The 24,045-nt window shown below is 35.4% G+C and overlaps 3 protein-coding genes across 3 annotated transcripts in view; 2 read left to right on the plus strand and 1 right to left on the minus strand.

The window, feature by feature from the left end:
* The first annotated feature begins 4 nt into the window (after positions 1-4).
* Positions 5-15,039, plus strand: Dpit47 (DNA polymerase interacting tpr containing protein of 47kD). The gene is made up of 7 exons (XM_071593962.1): positions 5-218; positions 296-413; positions 1,844-2,015; positions 4,887-5,079; positions 8,054-8,322; positions 8,650-8,817; positions 11,398-15,039. Exons 1-7 carry the CDS (start codon positions 72-74, stop codon positions 11,492-11,494), a joined length of 1,164 nt encoding a protein of 387 aa, XP_071450063.1. The 5' UTR covers positions 5-71; the 3' UTR covers positions 11,495-15,039.
* Positions 15,040-15,899: 860 nt separating this feature from the next.
* On the minus strand, positions 15,900-17,021 carry Dpm3 (Dolichyl-phosphate mannosyltransferase subunit 3). Its single transcript, XM_071593776.1, has 4 exons — positions 16,884-17,021; positions 16,649-16,799; positions 16,484-16,561; positions 15,900-16,411 (listed from the first exon to the last, which is right to left on the minus strand). The coding sequence occupies exons 1-4, from the start codon at positions 16,916-16,918 to the stop codon at positions 16,346-16,348; spliced, it is 330 nt and encodes a 109-aa protein (XP_071449877.1). The 5' UTR covers positions 16,919-17,021; the 3' UTR covers positions 15,900-16,345.
* Positions 17,022-17,366: 345 nt separating this feature from the next.
* The window catches only part of egl (Egl_like_exo domain-containing protein), a 133,423-nt gene continuing 126,744 nt past the window's right edge, over positions 17,367-24,045 (plus strand). The window contains exons 1-3 of the mRNA XM_071594368.1: positions 17,367-18,074; positions 18,666-19,349; positions 23,398-23,562. Coding sequence (XP_071450469.1) covers positions 17,535-18,074; positions 18,666-19,349; positions 23,398-23,562 — 1,389 coding nt within the window. The 5' untranslated portion in view covers positions 17,367-17,534. The remainder of the gene's footprint in view (positions 18,075-18,665; positions 19,350-23,397; positions 23,563-24,045) is intronic.

Genomic DNA, 24,045 nt, shown 5'->3' on the forward strand with positions numbered 1-24,045 from the left:
GGATTTTTAGACGAAAGACAGGCAGTGACGGAGAATTTACATCCCGGGAACATTTGTATTTGCATTATTCAATGGATTCTAAGGGAAAACAGTCGTCTATGTCGGAAGAGGAACGACTAGAACTCTGTAAAAAGCTTGATGGAGAATTGGATGATTACATTGATGGTCTTGAAAAGAAATCGTACACTGAAGGATGGCCCGAGGATCGATGGGAAGAAGTAATTTGGCATGATGGTATTCTAATTATTGCAAAGTTAAACCCCCAGAATTTAAAAATTTCAATTCTTCTGGATAGGAAATGGAAAAGCATCCGTTTTTCATGACCCAAGCTCCAACTAGCGCAGACGATACTTCACCCCTTATTGAGGGACTGCAAAAGCTTAAATATGACGCCACAGAAAATACACCGGAAGGTGCGTTAAATTACCCTATGTTTATGCATTTGATTTTCATTTAAAGATTTCTTATTGCTTTGAAAAGTAAATTATTTCCGTGGTTCCAGAAACATTAAATACTGAAATCACTTAATACCTCAATAGCAAACAACAGCAATGAACCCGAAGGTTGGTGTGATAGGTGAGAGTAGAGTTCACCTTGTACCATAACCAAAAGAAAATGATATTCGCATTAGGTTGGGGAATAAGATAAGGTTGGAGCACCAGATCTAATCCCTGTTTGCAAATGACTAGTCATTTGAGACCAGTCGACAAGGCACCTAAAAATAAAAAGCTACTGCTGCAATCCCTAGTTCCTAGTAGGTAATAGGGTTTGAATGGTTTATCGGCTAAAATGTTTTTTTTGTCTCATGAGGTCATTGAATTGATATTTTAATGTTAAAAGACCTATGAGAAGAGTGAGAAACTACAAATTGCCCCTGCCCTGAAGTACCTCATATCCATGCCACGATTCCAACGATCTCCGTAGTTTTTGACTCTCTTATACGTTTACTTCTGGGTTCAAGAAAATGTTGTAAGGTAGCTTAAAAAACACTTTAAAGACGATCACATAAGCACTTACTTTAGTGGGAACGAATTAGAACATTCCAGGGTTAACGTTTTGGAAAGAAATAAAAAAAACAACTTTCAATTACTCTATGTGTATGAATCATATGGATGGTTGGCAGCGCGATGTAGTAATGTAGGCATTTGATAATTTAGGCTGATTTTTATAAAGTGCAAATTGATTGACGTGTGTCATGTAAACTGAGCTGTTGTATGAAAAAGATAAAACCATAAATATTTACAATGAAAAATATGTGCCTTTAGTGTTGGGGTAAATTTATTGTATATAATTAGAGATATATATGTGAGTAAACTGCATAGTCATGTAATTTTACTGGTCAGAGCTCCAGGTTAACTGCAGGTTTAGAGCTGCATTTCCCATGCAAAAGATTGTATTTGGCAGGGTTTGTACCTTTTGTTAGTACATACTAATATAATTATAATGTATATAATTGATGATATAAATATAATCATAACCAATTTTTCCTGCTAAATTACAGTTTTCTCGCTGCAGTTTTCCTTGTTTTTAAACTTTAACTTTATTCCATCACTTCTGTTACTCACAATAACCAGTTTATTCCCAATTTCTCACAAGTTTAACTTCTTTGAATTCAAGTTATTTCTGGCTGCTTCTCCATGCTCAAGAAAATTTGTTTTTTACACCTAGGTGATATAAAATCAACATTATTTCGGAAATGAATATGGGTAAAATTGTCCAAATTTGTATTTTGATGCATGAGGAAATTTTTTTATGTCCCCTCCTGGGCTTCTCCATTCATGGTTGTTTTTTGTTGAATTTTTCCCTGTTATCCTTTCAAATGTTTTTTTTTAATTCACTCTAGAGTTGGCAGCCAATTATAAGGAAGATGGCAATTTTAATTTTAAGTACAAAAATTATCGCCTTGCCATACTCAGCTACAGTGAAGGACTTAAGGCTAAGTGTGGGGACATAGAACTACAGGCACAGCTTTTAAATAACCGATCAGCATCACAATTTATGCTTGGTAATTACAGGTAAGAATTTATCATTACAAATTAAATTTCTCGTGTTGGGGATTATGTTGGTGATACAAAATCTTTTGAATGTTCAACTTTAACATAAAGGCTGTCGGCCCAAGTTCAAATTAATAAAACCTAATCATTGTGTTGTGCTTGACGACTTTGGTGCAATGGATTTTTAAGTGAAAATTCCTTTTTTCTGAATTTCTTATTTTCCAATATATTATCATGGAAATTGATCCAAATATTGATTCAAATATTGATTCTATCAAACAAGGAAGTGAGGGAGTAGAGAGCATTGTTTGGAAAAAATTAAAGTAGGCAGGAGGGAAGGGCATTTTGATTGGTGATGGGATGTTGAAGATTATGGTAGAGGGGAGAAAGTTAAGCAAACGAGGAAAGGACTGGAATAGGATAAGGATGTTGGATGGATTGAAGGGAGAGGATTGGGATGGTGCACTGGCTAATGTACAGGCTTCCCTCTGTGAGGGCCCTGGTTTGAATCCCCAAGGCAGCAGATTTTTTCAGTGTTATCCTGATGGGATAACGTTGATGATGATAACGAGATGGATGGGACGTTAAACTGTGGACCCCTTGGCACCTTTTGACAAGAGTGGGCTAATGCCAACTCCATATTTCTCTCCACCCTTCCTTTCCCATCCATTCCTAACGGCATAAATGACCTTAGCTGTCGGTTGCCTCCCCTAAAACTACTACTACTGGAATGAAGGGAGGTAGGAAGTACTTTAGTTCAATTGAAGAGAGAGGCTTAATGTATTGTTGGATATCAGGTTTTGTTTGGAGAGGCAAGTAAATGTATCATTTTACTATAGTGTAATGTAGCTATTCAAAAACTTACCTAAACCAATAGAATGCAAAAAAAATAATTGATCCGATTGAGCTAGTGATTTTTGTCAGTGATGGATAATATTGATGACCCCTGCACCAGTGAGAGTAGTTACTGGGAGAGCCAACGGACAGCCAAGGTAATTCATTCCGTTGAGAATGGGTTGGTGTTTTGGTAAAGGTAAGATTTTCAGGAAATGATGGAGAGCACTCTGTTGACAGTATAAGGGTACTCTTAACAAAAGATACTAAGGATTCTAGAATTGGGCATTACTTTCGATGGTTGGCAGACCTGAAGTGCTGTCCACATAGCTACCACCACATGTGTCTGGTTACATCCATAAAATTTGCCATTGCTGAGAGTTAAACCAAGGCCCTTGAGATAAGAAGACATTGGCTGCAAAATCAGTCCCTTATAACTTGGGATGTATACATGTTGCAGGTTAAAACATATTGCAACTTTTTTCTCTTTCAAAAGAACTTGTCATTAAAAAATTGTAATCAAAACCTCCAGTTTAATGAAACTCAGCTTGAATGTACCTCATTTAGACCAGAAAAAATTGTTCCAAACATTATCAGTTATTGTATATTTTTAGTCTTAAATACACATAATAGTATAGCAGGGATTTCCAGTGCTATACTAAATGAAAGATGAGTAGGAAAGAAAGACTGGGTTTTCATTTTAAAGGGTCTGTCTAAAAAATAAGTAGTCTACTTTTTTCTGGCTTTGTCGACTCAAAAGGCATTATCCACAAATAGTTTGTGCCTAAGGGAAAGACAGTGAACAGTTAGTTTTACTTGGAAATCCTCCGAAGACTGCGGAAAAGAGTTCTGTTTCCCATCCCATAAAATAAAAATCAACAGTACGTGATGACTATAATAGTGTGAATTTTATATCGCATGTAGCAAATGCACTGCTTATGATCAACAAAAGGATGAAGAAGAGAGCGAATGAGCACTTTGGAGAAGATCAGTTTGGATGTAGAAAGAGAATGGGTACATGATGCCATAGGAATAATGAAGTCACTATTAGAAAACCAATATGTATTTCTATGCTTTTTACATGCTGAGACGGCATTTATAGAGTAAACTGGGTGAACATTTTGCAGAAGGGAGAAGTAGACTGAAGGATAAAAACAGCTGGTCAGTTGTAGGTGGACTTGTTGTACTTTCAGATGTTGAGGAGTTTTTGCCTGGATATGCAAGTCAATTTATTGTTGTACAATTGTATAGCCTCTGCCCATTCAAAACTACCTTAACCAGTAGAATACCAATAATAAAAATGATTATGATAGAAGCAACCATTTTAACTAGCTGTTCAAAGGGTAGAGACATCTGCATTCTGGGCAGTTGGTCTATTCCTGCAGATATTCCAGTTGACGTTAAAAAGCATCAATTCTTGATTCATCTGTTGCTTGCCATGTTGATCAATAAAGCAGGAGGCTAGTGATAGGCAAAAGCATGTATTAATTTTAAGGAACCTTACTTTTCACATATATAACACTTAATCCTCTATTCAAGAATAGGTAAGCATGGAGGTCTTCACATATTTTCACCAAGTGGAAAAAATAAAAGTGTAGTTTTTCCAAAAGTAATAGCACACATGCATTAAAATAAATTAGCCAGCTGAAGTTAGTGATTTCATGATAATTGATATTTACTCAGGAAGTAATGGATACCATTGCTGACTTAATCTTATAGATGGTCCATTACTCAATTTGCGCTGATATCTAAAATTCATTTTACATCTGTAAGAAGAAGTTATGAAAGGTGTGGCAGACTATATTTTAAGGGGGTTAAGTTCCTGGTATTAATTTGAAAGCATTATTTTGTAAGTCAGCTAATTTATTTAAATGAAAAATGACTTTACGGCTAACTAACTGTGAGTGATATGTATTCTTCAAGGGTTGAGAATATTGTATTCTTTGGTTTCCCTATTTGCACATGCACTGTTGATAGTACAAAATATCTGACTGGGTATACGAGAATAAGTTATGATGCATTGAATGAATAATGCATTTTCTGATTGTTTTATTCAAGGTCAGCTTTGAATGATGCTAAGTCTTGCCTAAAATTGGAAGAATCTCATCCCAAGGCAAGGGTACGAGCTGCTCAGTGCTGCTTGAACATGGGATTGTTTGATGATTGTCTCAATCACTGCGATGAATTTTTGACTCGGAGCCCTACTGATGCCAAAGTTTTAAAAATTCGTGCTGATGCAGTATTAGCAAAGGTTATCTTTCTTATTTCTTCCTACAGTGTTCATACTGTCTCTTGTTTTAAATTTTATCAAACTTTGATGTCTTTCATACAAATTGCTTGCATTTCCAGTATTTCAATTGATGGGGGTTTCCTTATTTTCCATGTTACAAGAAATCTGTATGGCCGTAGATATCAATTAATAAAGGAATATGTTATGCTGAAAAAAATATTCATGATTTTAATCTAGAAAGCCATGCATGTGTTAGATAAAAAAACCTTTTTTTAAATGTTTGTAAATTTATTTTTATCGGGGTTACTTTGTTTCATTATTAAGTGTAAATTTGGATGTTAAGGCCCCTCATCAGTAAGACATGTGTTCAATATAATGCCATTAGGTGCTCTTTCAGTTCTGCAGTGTGTTTTGAAAGAATTTTAACTACCATCAGAAATGAATAACTGATTGAAGCACTTTTCCATTCATTATGTTCGACTTCCACCACATCATGCCTGAAGCTGCTAAATTTGTTACCATCAGAAAGTTCACTTTATTCAATTAAGACATCTCTTTCCTCTGGCCTGAAAAATACCAATTCTTCTGGCCATGAAACAGTTTGTATTCATGCAGTCTGCAGACAACATTTTTCCTTCAGAAAGAGTTTGTGGAATGGCTTTGTATTTTTCCATTCCAATACTGTTTCATAAAACCAGAGCTAGTCTTTGGAACTCTTATGCTGTATATTTTCAGTCTCACAACCTAAACTCATCCACATATTTCTACCAGGAAAAACAAGGAAGTCTCGTTGACAAGTGAGTCAAGCCACGGTACCTCAGATTTTTTTCACCAGTTAATATATCTAGTGAAACCACAGTCTTCAATGCTAAGGTTAATTTATTAGGTAAGGGTAAAGCTCATGTGTTATGAGGTCCTTTGCCAGTTGAAATTAATGAATACGTTTATGATGTGAGAGCACTTCCTTTCCCTGTACTGCTAATGTTTTCTCAAAAAGTATGTACATCACAATATAAGGTAGGCTTTTGAAGCAGTACATTGAAAAAAAGGACTTATCTTGTGTATAATAAAATTAACTTCAAGAGTATAGCTATCAACCTAATTACAATATCGTTTATGAAGATTCAGGCATGATGCAGTAGAAGGCGAATATGATGGAAGATCATATAAATGCAATTTTCCTAGCTTGATCACTTACTGTATAATCTGTTGCTGATAGGACATCTTTAGGGACCAGGTAGATGTTGGTAGCACAATCTTTTATCTCTGATTGTGTGCAGTGCAATACTGGTCACTGGAGTAGATATGTGATATGGCAGAAAGTCAGGTATTGTGGAAGTAAAGGTGTCTCAGGAAAAGGAGAAAGACATTGCTGTTTTGATGACAAAGAAATCTTTGTGAGACTAGGTATGATTATAGAATGACTGCGTAACTGAAGGTGGGAAATTAAGATTTTAGGGAGTTGGGGGAAGTAGGAGGTATGGAAAGGGACAGAGGGAGGACTGGGTGAGTTAAATCTGTGAGGATAAGTGAAATAAAGGGGGCAGACAGTGGGGCCTAATTCTGGATTATATTTTCTTATGTCAGATTTTCAGATGAAATGGGTATGAACTATTGACTGCGGGTTTGTGAGGTGACAAACCCATAGTCAATATTGATTTTTTTTGGAACTCTATACTAATACTTTGGTCAACCAGGTAACCATCAACAGGAGTGAGAGTTTGACACTGAGGAAAACAACAATAACCAAGTACTGTTGTGCTCATGACCAATGCCAATACTTCATTACTCTTGTCTTCCTCAATGCCAAACTCACTCCTCTTGATGGCCACCAAAGTGACCGAAAATTCAGTATATTGTCCCAATAAAAGTCAGTATTGGCTACAGGATTGTCATCTTAAAAAGATTGTTGCATGAAAATACATTTGACTGTCTCGAGAATGAGTTCAGGAAGACTTTTTTAAAAGGTGTAAATGTGCAGGAGATATGGAATTTTTGGTATCTATTAGGTGTTAGGAAATGCTGGATTTTTCTGGTTTGTTGTGAATTCAATAGATAAGAGCGATCGAGGTCTATGAGTCTCCTTTTCCCTTTGTAATCCCTACATTTGCCTCATCTTACTGCTGATCTCTCCTTATATATTTTGGCTGTTGATAACCCTTTTACTTTTTTGCTATCAACGGTTTAAAATCATGAAAATATCCTGCACACTGTGACGCATGAGAATATACATTGATTGGCTATTATTTGTCTTTGGCTAATCCATAAATGAGAATGAAGGAACTTATTGGGATGACCATGATTACGAAATAGGAAAGTTAAATCACAAAAAGGCCATGTATTTTAAAATAAAGGTTTTAGTAAAAGGGTAGTGCGGAATTCGCCATAGGTTAAACACCATAGCGTTTAAAATTGGATTTTACCTCATGAAATGTTGCACTATATGCATGACCATGAATACCTGTCACATTGTATGTACAGTATCTTGTCATAACATCTTGTTATGACAAAATACCGTGCAGGCCCCCAAATTTTGTAGTGTAAGTGGACACCGTGGTAGCTAAAATGGCTAAAACTCTCCGCAGGAAATCAAGGTATCTGGGTTTGAATCCCAGTCTAGGCAAATGATTTTTACGCTCTGAAATCTTTGCATTGCAATTTATTTATTTTTGAAGATGTAACACTGATGGGGTTGTCTTGGAGAATCAAAAAGGTGTTCCACAAGAAAATTCTCTTGCAATATAATTATGATATTAAAATGTGGGTTGATAGCTTGGGAGTGAAGTTATAACGTAGAAGAAATTTGGAGCAAAAAATGGCATGACATCATCTGCATTGAGGCACAATTTAGAGCAGCATGATCAAATTGGTGAAATCACCAATTGTTATTGTTAATCTAGATCATTCATCCATTCCATTCATCAGTCCATCAATGCTTCATAGAAGTCCATACACCTACTTGAATGCCTAAAAATATTATTTTAATAATCGACAGAAATGTTTTGAGAGGGACTCGCGGCTGGAATCTCGCAAAGTTAAATCTAAGTCAACCCAAGAAAAAGCTTTGATGGAAAAAATCAAGGAACGTGGGATAAAATTGTATCAAAAGGAGGATGAGGAGCCAAATTTGGAACCATTGCATCCTGCTGCAGAAGGTGAAAGGGTTTCCATTGGGGAAGATGGCAGACTTTCGTGGCCATGTCTCTTTATGTATCCTGAACATATGGTGACTGAATTTGTTCGCCAGTGGCATGAAGATGTCACGTAAGTATTTCATTTAATAAATTTCAAAATAAAAATTAAATGAAGTAATCTGAAAAAGAAACTTGCCCAATATTGGACTGATGTGTGTAATTTACACCATGGATATCATGTGGAAATTTCATTAATTTAGTAAACAGACTTTAAGTACCATGGTTTCCAATTGGCAACTTAAGCAAAATGCCAAATAATTGGCAAATGTCATTGACATTAGAAATGTGGAATGAATTTTAGTTTGGGGAAGAAAGAAAAATAAAAATTTACCTTAATGTGTATGCATTTACAATATGTGGAATCAATTAGTAATTCATATGTTTGTATACTTTATAGTTTTCACTCACAGCTGAGTGAGATCTTTGCTGAAAAAGCAGAGTGGGATGATGAAGGAAAATACAAAGTGGACGACTTATCGTGTTATTATGAAGGTGAAGAGAATACTAGAGATATTCATGAAATAAAACTGTCATCAAATCTTGGCAATGTGATATCAAGCAAAGGGTAAGTATTCTGAAGTAAATATTGCATATTTCTTTCGTTAGATCTTATCAGTACCTATCTAAAATGAAATTTCTGAGAGGTATGCTGAGCTAAAATGTCCAAAACACTTGTAAAATTGGGTCTAGTGTAGCTAGTTTGTGATTTCATGAAATAACATGGAAATTTTCCAAAAGGAAGTTAAAATAATCATTCAGGTATACTAAAGTCAAGACTAATTGGAGCTTCAGTAAATAGGCATAGAGTAGTTTTGAGTCTCTGTAAACTAAACTAGTTTATTTTTAACTGAGCATATGAATATCTAATTAGTTTTATTTAGGAAAGTTGTTACTATAGAATTCCTAGATTCCTAGGTTCAATCAAATCCTTGATTGGAACAGTTATACTTGAAATCCCTGTGTGTTTTTGGCGTATGCATTGATTACTAAAATCAAATTGTTGTAGGTTTCAATCTTTTAAAAAGCTGCAATCCATGGGCAATCTACGGCAAATATTATCTGAATCAGTCAAATTTTGATCAGCTTGGCATATGTACATGCATACTTGCATGCTGAATCCACAGTTTAACAATCTAACACAATTAATTAAGCTGGTATGTACCTAATATTTGTATGAACTCAGGTATTATGGGCCAAAGTCACAAATACACATTAACCAATGCTTAATGTGGACAAACGAGGCCTCAGCTTATACACCAGTAAATTAATTACTGTCCTATTCTCCATCTCCTTTGCCATTGTTTCCCACTTTAACAGGTGTAGCAACTTTACGGATGATTCCTGCAAACTGTCTTAATTAATTATTATCCATTTACTTTATCATCAGACACTCATTGCATAGAAATAATTTTTTCCACATTTCTAGTGGGTAATTTGAAGTTGAAAACAAATATTTGAAATATCTAAATAAAACAGGTTAAAAACTGATTAATAATAATAATATTTTTATTGGTCCTGAAGATATGAAAGTACATTATAAGACCTATCAAGTCTTTAATGGTGGATAGAGTGAAGTAGATTGATAGGAAAGCAAACGAGGAAGTTTTGGGCGTGGGTAGGGAGGAGAGGTTATTGTTGGTAAAAATCTAAAGTAGATAGGAAAGATGGATGCAGAGCATTTTGACGTACGAGGGAATGTTGAAGACTGTGATAGAGAGGAGAACATCCTCTCTATCACAGCCTTCAACATTCCATTTTTTTTAAATTTTGTTTGAACAAAGGCCTATCCACCCACCAATTCTCACCAGCCAGTAATGCAAGATTATTTAAATAGGAAAGTAAATGGCAAGGGGGAATGGTATGACTTTCATGTGGGCATTATAAATAATTGAGATCAACAATTTCCTTTTAGAAATGAAACACGTCTTTGAAACTATTCCTAGGTTGATTGTTTCATTTTTCCCCTATCCTTCTTAAAGAAGTATAAATGTTTATCTCACTGGAAATACTTTATTATAACTGTAAATTTACAGTGCTAAAAATATTGTAGTAGCTTAGTCTTATAAAACCCAAGGATATAAAATTATTCATCAGGAGATCAATTTCGAGCCCCATTTTTAAAGCTTTGTTTTTTAAAAATGGTGTTTAATGTTGATTCTTAGGTTCCATGGTGTTGATCAATATATTTTCTCTCCAATTTTTCAGGTCTTCATTGCATGGATTGGTAATGTTGACAGCAGATTCATTGGTGTTCCTATCTGTGTCTTCATTTCGAAGGTATCAGATTGAAGTTTTAGCCTTCCATGTAGATAGATAGATAGATAAACATCTTTATTTGGGCAAAATTGAGACTATAAGGTCCCTTCTTCCATTTATCACCTAATATAGGTATATCAGGAACATGCTGCTCTCTGATTGGCTCTTTCTCTGAGACCACTCTACTAAGCACTATGGAAAGGGTATCCATGTTCCCAATTAATGTTTTAGGGTATTTTGCAACTTTCTGCCATTGTGGAACATACCTGGAGTGAGCCCTGCCACATCTATGTTTTTGTTGAAGTAAAAATCGTAATGAAACAGAATAGATACTGTCCCGGGCCAATGTAGGAAGCCATCGAAAACACAAAAATATGATTAGAGATTATAGAAGAAATCTCTCTATAGTGAGCATGGGGAGAGAATTCTTCAAGTAAGAACCTATCAGAATGCAGCTAGCTGGTATACCCCATATAAGGAAGATCAAAACTTAAATCTGACACCTTTGCCCTGAAGATTCTGGTTGGAGTATCAGTGAAACTGTTGTCAATAATGTCAATGCACACAGTGAAGGCAAAAAAAATGGAGAGAAAATGTTGTTTTATTTAAATATTTTTTGTTTCTCATTGGACTTGTTCCTAAAGTGCTCTTCCTAAAGTAAATTATCCCACTTGTACCAAATTGGCAGGTTGAAAAATTATTTACATGTGGAGTTTCTCCCTGATCAACATCATCTCTACTTGGTTGCTGTCTTGAAAGTATTTCACTGTCCTCAAACAATAGTTTTTCGTTCTCTTGAATTCTACATAAAGATTTAATTAAAAGAGCTGCTAATTGTTTTGATAAAAATATGTTTATGCTAATTTTTAATGCTTGAATTTTGTTTCAGGTTTACTGTTGTTGATGGGATGCCTAAATTCATTGTCCTTGTCAAGGGGAGTAGGTGCGAAAATAACTTCCTTCAGCAATATAATTTATTGTCATAATGAAAGTACTTGATGTATATTCATCCATCTGTCTGGAATTATTGAGGTACTGTAAATGGCAACCGCATATTTTGTTTTGGCATTAGTCTCAAGCAGAATGTGTGTAAATATGACCTAAAGGCAGGCCTATCATAATTAATTATGAAGTTGCAGCTTCCTGTTTTGCTGGTTTGAATAAGTATCTGGAATTAAAAGGTGACTTAGGAATCTGCATTTGGAAATAAATAGACCTGGGTGTTCTCATTCAGTGATGTTACTAGGAATTCCTTTGAGAGTATCAAAACAGTGTATCACAATTTTGCATTTCTGTTGTCTCTTCCTACACTATGGTCACCAATGCCTTTGCATGCTTATATGTACATCATCAGCTTTAATTCTATCCTATTAATGAATGATATAATGGAGTTGTTTTTATGATATTTTAGCTTGAACTTCTGGAACCAAAGGTAATGGTTTACATACTGTTTTTATGTTCAATTCAACCTTCCATGAATGCAAGTTGAATGATGAAGTAAATATTTGGTTTACATGTAGAATATCCATCTTTCAAGTCACCTAAAAATATATCCATGGAATTGATTGATTAATTTTAGTGGAGAGAATTTTTCTCAGAAAAATCTTGTCTCTTCCTTTGGATTGACTGATTGAGCTGGTGCTGTAGAGTTTTTCCTACTCTTTGAGATATTTTAAAATTCAGAAATAGACTTGTGAAATATGCATTTTAAGTTTAGGTAGGTACTTGTTAAAATTTCATGCTCACCGCAATCAAGATTCTAGTACAGTAGAGGAGTCCAAATAAATGAAAAAATAAATAGTGGCATACCATGAAATTAATGTTCAGAAAGAATATGTATACTGAGCCCATCTTCATGTATTTTTCCACCTGCCTCGTTCATATGCGATGTATATTTTTTCTGAGTGACTCTTAAGCCTTCAAATTCTTCTAAGAAATAATACATTTTATTGGTCACATTAAATATAGCCTATATGCACCTCTATTCGGAACAATGAAATTCTTGAAGCACTCCAGCATTTCCTTTGCTTCTCCATGGTCTTCTTTTTCAGAATTTATCCTCAATTCAATGCTTTTTTTCCTTTTGGTTGAAAACATCTTAAAAAAACAGCCAAGTTTTCTGCAAATGAGAAGCACAGCAGTAGGAAATAGAATGACTCCATCACTTACATATGCTAACTTATTTATGGACCTTCTTGAATATAATCCTCCTCGCAGACATTTAAATCTATATTTCATACCCTTTCTCTCAACTCATGGTGGGTGTATGCCATAGGGTGAGTATCCAATGAAAGGCATTTCCCCTTCCACGCCAATTTCTAGCTCTAATGAAATCCCTAGTGGCCACAAAGTGCTATCAGATCTTGCAAATAAATGAATTTTGAGTTGCAAGGAGTTGTGATCATGAAACACTGATCATAAACTTTAAATTTGACCACTCAGATAACAGGAGACCAAAGTGTACCTTGAAGCAGTCAGATAGACTTGAGTCCCCCCTCAAATGTATTCCATGATCCTCTTCTGTGTTTTGCTGGAAAAGTGGCAAGCCCCTGATTGTCCTTTGTTTACTTCAGTCCTTGCTATCTCTTCCCCTCTTCTGGGCGAGGTAGCCCTACATGAGCATTGACCCCCACAAGGCATCACTGGTCAATGGTACATCTACCTTCTCCTTACTCACTGTCAGTGATCTCATCAGGCAGTAACTTCACCAAGGTGTGAAAGCTCCTTTACTCACCAGTATGCTACAGTAAGTTGTATTGCTTACATTGCACCATGTAAGTTGGATGGAAAATTTCAGGTAAAAAGTTTGCCAGTCGTTTAGACTCCTAAGTCATTTATTGTATAAATACCACCTGTGACCATGAACTCCATTTGTTCATTTAAAAAATAGCACGCATATCATTTTCTGTACCTTTCAAGTTTTTAATGGCAAATGAATGAATTACTGAAATTTGTTTTTACTATCTATGTTTGTAAATATCTGCAAAAATATCTCTGTCCATTGTGTTAACCTTAGTAAAATTGAAATCCTTATCCTGGAAGTAACATTTTGTCTCCTTCAATTCTATCCTAAGCAGATTCTTCTGTAAATATGCACAGTATTGCTTCATATTTAATCTCATTTGTTCATGCCATTGTTGTATATTTTTAAAAAATCTCATGGTATGTTTTTCTATTGTCATGTGTGTTACACCTTTGTTGTGGTAGGAAGACTGGAGGAAGCATTCTGATGAAAATACATGCAAAAGAATTTATCTGCGCAAAGATTGTCCACTTGACTGGGACATTATGAAGTAAATAGGAAAGAGTAATGGTGATTATGCACTTTTGATTAAAGTCACTCTAGCCAGATGGAATGAGGTTTCGCAGCAAGCTGAAAAGTATGTCTCTACTTGTGTGTGGCAGCTCCAGGAATCTTAAGTCAATGGAAAGTCATCTTAATAATGGAAACAACAGTTAAGTGAGGAAGCAGAAAATCTCTGAGTAAAGCAATTAGAGATCATCTCTGTTATATTCCAGTGGATGATTATCCCCTCATGATAGAGTTTACCAACAAAATGATGAATCCTGAAAAATGCGAGACTGTAGATAATTTTGTCATTGGCTGCAGCCTTCTACTGTTATGTTTTCCTCTTTTAGACTTCTTGGAGTCTTGAGTTTTTTTTGAATTTATAATGTCAACTTCTGTGTCCATATATTTACCTTATTTGAAGCTTTTATTTTTTCATTCCAAAGAAATATTTATGTATCTGTGTTCATTCAGACTTGTGGGTATATTTAAAATCCTATGAATGGTCCTGCTAACAGGTGAGCCTTCTGTATTTAGTGGCTATGTTCATAATGTGTTGATAATTACATATATATTAGCTCATTGTTAGGAAACCTCTCTAGACAGTATTAGCTAACTGGTTTTATGTGGCAGATAAGGCTACATTTTTGTAAACGATCACCTTACATTTAACATACAAAGTTTATATAGATTTGCTTCCATGAGTGTCCACTACTACTTATTTTCATATGCAGTTAAATTAAAAATCAAATGAAAGCATGTATTTATTTTGACACATTATTTCAGTAATTACCTTTAATCCATTTAAAAATGAATAAGTATTCTAAAACCTTCAGATTTTAACCATATCAGAGAGAGTTAATATCAAAATTTGAGCACCATTCTAAACTGGTTTAGAGTACTGGGCTTAACTTACTAGAAGGCCCAGGTTCGATTCTGAGTGACATTTCAGGACACACTCAGTCCATCCTAGCTCCCTAATTTTTAAAAACTTGATTGATATTCCTGGGAAGCCACAAAATGGTACGGAGAGGAACTCCTCTCCCAATTTATAAATTTTGCAAGTTATTGGGTATCTCTATCAAACAATACTTCAGGTTAATACCAAACTTGGTAAGAAGATTGTTTGGGTAGGTAATGCTTATGTATGCTCATGTAATTATTTAACGAAGATCTTGCAAAATAATCTTTTTACTCTTCCTAAGCTGACTGTTTTACTTTTTATTAAACATATTATTATGATCTTAATTTTTGAACTTATTTTCGTAATGTAATATACCACCAACAGTAACATAATGTGTTGTTGTGCCTTTATAATTAAATTCTAAAACGTGCATTATAAACTTTCATGAAGTTTCACCGTTGAAATATGAGTTGATAACTATGTGCATTTTATATGCCAGAAAATATAGACTTATGATGAGTACATTAGACGATTTAAAATGTTTATTTAAAGCCAGTGACAGAAGACAAAAAAAAAATTTGAATTTGATTTGTGCTCTTTAATTATTTATTATTGAGCTACCTTGTAATATTCATGGAAAAAACTATTCGGGAAGAATACCTCAATGGTCAAGAAAGTGCGAACATGAAACAACTAGGATTAGTATGCTCTGGTGGTATTTTAATCAGATAAACCAAAAAATGAACATTTGAGAATATGACACCATTAAGATTGTATCTCGAGTACAATATTTAATGGAGACTATAGTTAATGATTATCTTAAATCCTGTACGATGAAGATGGAGACGACCATTGCAAAGGTATTTATGAACTGTATACTGCCTTCACAGATGCCTGAATAACAATGCGGCCACATTTTTAAAGCAATGGCAACAATAGCTCACTTTGCTTTAAATAAGCATTCATGAAATCTAAGCAAGTAAATTTTCTTCAAATAAAGCTTGCCTCTTCAAAGAATTGCATTTTTTCTGCTTCAGTTCAGATTGCAATGAACTTGAGACATGTCGATAAAAAACGATTGCAGTTGACATTGATTCAGTTCCCACATTCATTTGAATGCATGCAATGCTGTAAGTTGTCATTGCCTTTGGATCGCATTTTAAAATAGATTGTGCCCGCTAAAAAATACTTAAAACTCTTATGATTAAATTCTTTTTTTATATTTCGAACAACTTTACCTATTTGGATACACTAAATCCAAAGAAAAATAGTGGTCACTTAACATGAGTAGAATTAGGTTTAAGTACCCACCATATAATTAAATTATTTCATATACGATAAAAATTCACAGATTAGGTCAATTTCTTCTTCACTTTAATTATGCATACACGCTCATATTTACACATCAATTGCTGTACACAAAGAACAATCTGCTGGCATCTTTGGATAATGGTAATAGTTTGCAAAAATATGTATGAGATCAGTTATTTAGGATTGAGAATTAGTTTAACTCAGAGCGACTGGAATGCCATTTAAACTGGGAAAAGATAGCTTTTGAACTCGAGGATTTTCTTTTGCGATACAAAAAATATATTTAGTTTTATCACAATTCGAAGGATATCAGTTACATTGCCGTTGGAATGTTTACATGCCTGGTACTTCGAATCTCATTCCTTTACTCTTGAGGTCTTCTTTTGCTTCTTTAATTTGCTGGAAATAATGCCGAATTATAAATTTAATTCTTTCAACGAGGAACAACTGAATGAAAGAAATTGAACATACCTCCAACAGCTCTTTCGCAGCATCCTCACAGTCATTAAAATTGTAAACTCTCCACAAGACTACGACACCGGCATAAAGCTGCACACAAAAATTATTGAAGATTGTTAAATCAAAAGATAAATGCACGCTACACAGTAAAGAAAACAAAATGTCCAGCAAACCTACCCCAAACATTAAAACAGCTATCAGCGGAAAAGGTACAATTATATGCATCCAATCCTCCGCAAATGCAGTTACCCACTGTTTAGTTACTATGGACACCCAAACAGAGAAAAGTATAGTCGCTACTAACAGCCATTGCATAAGTTTTGTCATGCTGAAAGAATAACCAAGAAATTTTTATTAAAAAGTTAGCATTTGCCAACTATTATCGCACAATTGTGAAATGAGGTTATCTTACATAGGTTTACGACAAGTAATATTTTCAACCGGCATTGTAACATTCACGATATATACACTGGTAACCTAATATTTGTGAATTGTACTCAAACACTTTTTGAGTTGCAGACGTACTGCCTTTTCGGTAGCATTTGTTCAAATTTTGTTGACGAAATTCTTTTTAGATGCAAATGCCACCTGTGGCAAAACATTTGAAGTACTTCTTGAATATTATTTTCCATTGCAGTCATTAACGACATCTGTTGACGATTTATGAAATCTCTTAGCCTAATCAAAATATGCCCTCATAAAATTTACACCACTGGATTTTAATTAAGCGTGATAATTGTTGTGTTAAAACATCAATTTCTTTTTATGAAAATTATTTTCCTTTACTTGGAAAACAAATAATTATTTGTTTTTTTAACGTAGGTTTGGTCTGTCGGTTCCGCCTTTGACTCACAGAGGCGTAAACGTCACATGTGTGAAGAATGCAATATGTCGACCAGCAAAATGAAGTAGGGTAGGACGGGGAGGATTCTAAGGGCTTCTTTAACGAAGTTCCTCGGTATAATTCTTGGGGTAGGTTTAGGGAACGCAATAAGGATTCGGGAACGTAGCTATTCAACTTAAATAAACTAATTGTTTCAGTTTTTATTTTAAATCTTTGATAATGGATAGCTCGGAATACGAACTTGTTCGAAATATGACACTTCTTTTCTTTTTCGAGAGGTTAATGGACAAGGGAGGTCCAAGAACTCTTCATGATCTCAGTTGCCAATTTGGAGCAAAAGGCTTCACGCGAGAAATGAGACAAATAGCGGGTGGCTCACAATCTGGCCTCAAAAAGTTTTTGGGGCAGCATCCCTCTCTGTTTTACATTTGTGGAGATTACGTTCGTGTCAACACCTTTGAACATCCTGGAGCTGATGTGAATGGAAGTGGAGACAGTGATACTCCAGTGGACTCCAACCGAGTTGGAGGACGAAGGCGAGATTATGCGAAAGAAGCGGTTGATTATTTCAGTGAGAAGCTTTTGCAGTACGGTGTTGGAACCCAAGTTCCTATCAAGAGTCTTCTTGGGCATCGTTCCCAAGCATCTCCTGAGGTCAGGCACATCTCAGGACAGCACGTGAGGGAATTCCGCGATTTCCTCCTCCGACATCCCCAAGATTTTGTTGTCCGCGAAGGTCCCGATGGAATTGGTGAAACGGTATGGCAACAAACGCGCTGTTTACATTTTGTCGTGGATTTCGAAAGTCTCCCATAAATTCTTTTACTGTGTAATTGTGTAAATGGTTTATAAGTATTTCTTGTGCTATTTTAAAATTGCTGCTTCGGGCAAATTGTTCTTGTTCCGGAAGTTAATAAGTTTTTATGAAATATCTGCACTTCATCCAAAGGCAATAAATTTGGCCTATTGTTACTTTTCTTCCGCTGCTTCATTCAAACGTATGCCTGTAGGTATATTGAATGTTTGTCCAATTTTTATTTAGTAAATTTGTCCTATATTTTGAAGAACACTCGCTTTTCTGTGACATCACACTTTCTTTTTGGTTGAATGGCCGATAAAACTTCAGACCTCAGTAAAAATAATGTGGTGATGGGACCCAATTCACCGTGTTATGTAAATTTGATTTATTGCTCGCCGTCTTATCTCCAGGCATTTCTTAATTTTTGAAAATTCTTGATCAGTGCAATTCACCGACTTGGTAATGAGTTGCCTAAGTTAAATTAGTTTTTGCGTATGGGATGTTAATTTTGTGTTGGTATTGAATATGCTGTGTCTGCATCGTCATCGCAGGTTAGCCTCAGGATACACGAAGGTTCGACGGCTCCACCAGTGCCTTTTAAGGAACACGAAGAAGTAAAGGTCGATCCCGAAGTCACCCGTCGTCTTCTGGAATTTGCTGCGGCCGCCGTCACCAGTGGCACCCGTGGAGGACAAGGACCGATCACGCTGGAGCGGTTGTTTCGTAGTGTTTCCAGTGCCCTTCCCCCAGATCCCACTCTTCAGAATGTGCTCAAGACTCCACAAGATCTGTCAACATTTCTTAGAATCCACTCGGATGCATTTCATCTCCATGCGAACTTAGTTACTTTAGTTCCTGGGGCCACAGTTGGGAAGACGTCGAGTGAATCCCAGTCTTCTCGAGTTTCCACTACCCCAGAATCTCAGCCTACCCCAGTTTCAACTCCTCCTCTTTCCGTGTCACCAAGGCAGTCTCTAACTTCCCCACAACCATTGAACAGATTGACAAATGCTGGGGACCTTCAAGCTCGTTCCCTTAAGCAGAGGGTTAACTCCCTCGTCATGAAGACAATCGCCGATAACTCAGAAAAGGATAGGGGAAGTCATCATGCCGGCAGCAATTGTGGTCCTCAAAGTGTTGTGCAGGGGTCTACCAGTGTTGGATCTACTGATGTGTGGAAAGCCCGAGTTATACAATCTACTCGGATAATTTCATCGGTAAAAGAGTGCCTACAGGTAAGTGTCTACTGATTCGATTTTTGCCCAGTAATTGGTAAATATTGCGAAGTTTATTCACTATCAATGAAATTACTTAATATGTCAATTCGCACCGTCTTAAATATAGGAAAGATTCATTTTTAGTGGACGAGGGCTCGCTGAGCAATGAGACCCGAGTTCCCATCGATGACGATTTTTTTCTGTTTCATAAATTTTTTCTACTGACTTTTTTGCATTTTCCACCCGCTTGCTGTTTATGACACCCCGTAAAATTGCCCTCCCCTGCCTTGGTATATTAAGTTGAACATTCATTCTTCGTCTTGGAAAACCATCAGTTTTCAATTAGTCTGACAAATTCCTTACCTAACTCGCGACTCCAGCTCTATATGCGGGATGCCATGAATATGTTTACTCCTGTGAAGGTTTGTACCATCAGCAAGTCTGTAGAATCTGTACATACAGTTGTATTAATGTGTTCAATATAATTGCACCGATTCACCACGTCCAAAATAAAATCCACATTCTTAGCCAATATGATATTAATTGCTCCATCTACTACAACTCTTGCCTTTTGCAAAGGAAAGCCTTGTGAAGAATTTCAAACACTGCTGTGCACATAGTTTGTGTTGCCAGAGGGTGTGGAATAAAAATATCAAGAGAATTGCATATATTCAGTTTAATGTTGCCTTGGATTGCTCGAACTAGATACTCAATATTATTATAAGATAGAAATTTCATATTATATTTTGCTCAGTACACATTTACTTGAAACCAAATTACTTTCATGACTTGTGCAATTGTTGCCGACTTGTAAAAGGTAACCTTTGCAGTTATAGGTCAAAATGGGGTCATATACTAGGTAGATGGTAATGCATGGGTATATTGATATGATATACACAGTCGTTAATGCATCACTTTTTAAAGCAGTAAAGATAACCTTCTCAACATCTTCTCTCATTTATTAGTCACCTAAGATTGACTTGAAAGCAACTGTCTATTTCATCCAACTATAAACCAACAAACTGATTCATATTAATCCTGGGATTGATGACCAAAGTTGATTGTAATGTTTAATTGTCCCCAGTAATTCGTCCCATTAGTTTATTCTATTTAATTTTCGATGGTTAGCAATCTTGGTATGATGGAAATATTATCATATTTCTTCTCTTGAGCTCATATCATTGTACTGAATGGAGCAGTAATTTGTTTTGTTATGGTCTAAAACTTGAAAAAGTCCTAGGTAAGCTACTATGAAATAAAATGTGGCCGGTGAGAGAGTTTAACTTTCATAATATTTTAAAGAGGCTTCATTTTTTTGGATAGTGTTATTTTGGGAAATTGCCTGTGGCTATGCTCATGGCACCAATTTGTTCTAATCAGTAACTTGCAGAATTTTGAAAGAGAATATAGGATCTGAACAGATTTTTTGGAATCAAGTGTAGTCTTTTAAAATGAAAAAGCAGTATAGGGTAAACATTTAATTTTCTTATCAGGTACCATTGCACTGTGCTGGAAGGTCTTTGTTTAGTACCACAGTAAAGAGAGTATAGCTTTTTGTTTTATCATAGCATCTGTAGTTTTTAAACAGGGATAACAGTAAGATTGCATTTTTTGAGGTCCTAATTTCATATTTCCCAAGAATCAAACATTCCATTGGATAAGAAGGTTGCCATAATAGTAATGCTCCATGACAGCTGAAAATTGTATACCTATGTATATTTTTTCATGCTCTACTGTCACTCATTGGAAACTGTACCTTAATTAGATGTTCACAAGTTCACTACTTATATGCAGAATGACAGGTCAGAAATCTGAATCTAAAATGTTTTACTGGATGTTTGTTCTTGTTAAACCAAAAGACAGCTTAATCTCCCATATTTTTATTTAGGTCTAATGTCATATTTTATGTTTCATCAAATTTAAGGTACTCCTCAGTTTTGAGAAGCTTATTTCCATTGGATCAATTGGTTCAAAGTTAGGGGATTTGTTTTCAATTTTCTTTTTCACTAGAAGCAGATGACGTTCTCTCAGAGGTAGTGTGGCAAATTACATGTCCGACATTTTGGGGCATGGCTAATCATAAATACCTCTTTTTGTATTCAATGTTTAGCACTGAAGTCTGACGTGTATTATGATCAATTTGATTATCTTTGCCATAAAATTTTCTACAATAAACATTTCATTCATACGCCAGTCCTAGGAAATATCATATACTTATTCCAAGAAGTATTGGAACACACACATACCCTTAAAGAAATTGTAATGGCATTCACTAGAATAATTTTGTTAATTGAAAATTGAAATGTTCACAACAAAGTGACACCATGTTGGTTATTGGAGTTGTCTTTCCTCCATGAATTAACTGGTACTTTAAATATCCCGCCAAAATTCCCATCACCAGGATAGGGAGTCATATTCTGTGGAGCCCTGATCTAAATTAAATTTAAAAAATAATCTAACTTTGCTTTTTGATCCTAAAAATTGTTGCACCTGGAATTTATAATTTAATCTGATTGGGCTACCTTATCATATTTGAAGCTAGTTTGCCTGTCAGAGAAAATGTCATGTGCTTGCCTTATTATAAAAAGTGTCTTCGGTCGTCAGTCCTTTAACGTATTCTAATATTGTATTAAAAAATATTCATGCAGAACACCTTCTAGTATTAGGAAGGTGTTCTGCTCAGAAAGCAAAACCTCAAGCATTACTGAAACTTCCTTTTTGTGAATTTTAATTTCCATTGATGGAATCATTGTTACAAGATGGAATGGCATTTTCTGACTGTGCCCTGTGATATAATTGATGCCGTCAAATACCAGTTAGTCTCTAGTGAATTAATGATGTTGTGGATAATTAATAACAGTTCTTAGCATTTTATATATGCTTCACTATGTATTCGAAAAGTTCATTTTTCATTGTTTCGCAAATTATAACTAAACAGAAAAGAAATTCATTTAAGCAACATAGAAAGTTAACGTTCTAAAAAGTTATGACTATTCATTTGCAGTGTTTTGCACTGTTGGATGTTGATATTTCATGGGCAAGATTCACTGGTTACAGTAGGAATCCAGTGTTAATGAGTGATTCCATCATTCCTAGTATGCCATACCAAAGCCTGTAGCTCAGTGTAAACTTATAGGCTAATGAATGCATGTTAACAGTATACTCTTCATTTAAATCCCTCCCCAACATTCAAATGTAAGAATTTACAAATTATTGTGATTTTTATAGCATTTAAAAATTTTGCTGCGAGATTTTTCATCATAAAAGAACTTTCTTATTATCATAAAATCTTATTATAAACTATTATTGTTAAACTTATAGGGCATGGTTTTTAATAGAGTTCAAGTTTTAATGGTCTAAGTATATTTTATTTGACAGAACTAGACATAAACAGGAATCAACCCGAAGTTCAGTTCGGTGGGTGATGGTAGAGTTCACCCAGCACTAAGTCGATGGCATGTGAAGTTCACGCATAAGGGTAGGGGGGGCAGTTCTTTTCTCTGTACCGGTTGTGGTTCCCAAGAACATCTGGTACTCAAAAAATCACATAGCTCGGGTAGAGCTGCAGGTGCCCAGAGAGGCTTCGAACCTGGGCCCTCCGGTCAGTAGTCCAATGCTCTACCCTTAGACTACGACCACAGGACAGTATATAAGGTCATGATAATTACTTTTAAGTGGTGTTGATATTTGGAAGGGATGCACATCAATCCCAAATGCCTTTATGTCTATCTAGGGAATATGTGTAGTGTAATTTTTATTTTCAAGATTATTTTATCCTTGAGAGTGAATATTCCTAATTAGCAAGTGTAGGAGCAAGGGTGGTCAATGTTAAACAAACTATCACAAGTGCATGAGGAGCTCTGGCATTCTTTTTCTTAAATTTCAACATCTTAAATTTCTGCAGCTGAGGTATCCATTGATTAAAGCTTTTCTACTAATACATACAATTTATTTCAAATTTCACACATCTCCTAAATTTAAATGTTTAGCATAGTAATATATATACAGGTCTGTACATGTCTGCTGAGCCTGTTTTCTTCATATTGTTTCATCTTGATTTCCTCAGACAGTGGAGGACATAATGAGAGGCAGCTTTGGAGGGGCCTCCACTATCCTTCCAGTAATTTCTAGTGAATCTCTAAATGACTCCCCTTCAACACCGTCTGCTGTTGTATCATTTGACTGCGAAGGTGTCAACCTTGGTGCAAGAGGGAGCTTAAGCTTGTTTCAGGTAAGTTCACTATTCTTGATTTTGAATTCTTTTAACAATTTTTTTGTAATCGTTGTGCAAAGCATGCAAGTGTCCATTACTAGGGAAAAAATTTGGTCATTGTATTGATACAATACTTACTACGATTTTTTTATGCTTCTTATGTGAAATTTTTGGGTAATCTTTGACCTTCGAATTTTTTATGGATACTATACTGCCTGCCCTTTTGTATTTCTTCACTGAATATTCAGATACCACCACTCTGCATTTAAAAGTATAATGTTTGATTTCGGGGAATATGATATAGTTGAAATTTTTTGGTTGGTGTTATATCACAAGTTCTTCAGGCCTTTAATTGGTAGGCTGCCTATTAATGCCCGATTAGTAATTTCATCTCGGTGATAATATTGTTGATTTTGACCACAAGTCTTCTACTGTGATGATCACCTGGTGATCAGAATCTCAACATGTATTGGGAAAAATTTTTTTATGGCTTTAATTTTA

This window comes from Hetaerina americana, unplaced genomic scaffold, assembly GCF_022747635.1.
Source record: "Hetaerina americana unplaced genomic scaffold, ioHetAmer1.1.p SCAF_6, whole genome shotgun sequence".
Classification (NCBI taxonomy): Eukaryota; Metazoa; Arthropoda; class Insecta; order Odonata; family Calopterygidae; genus Hetaerina; species Hetaerina americana.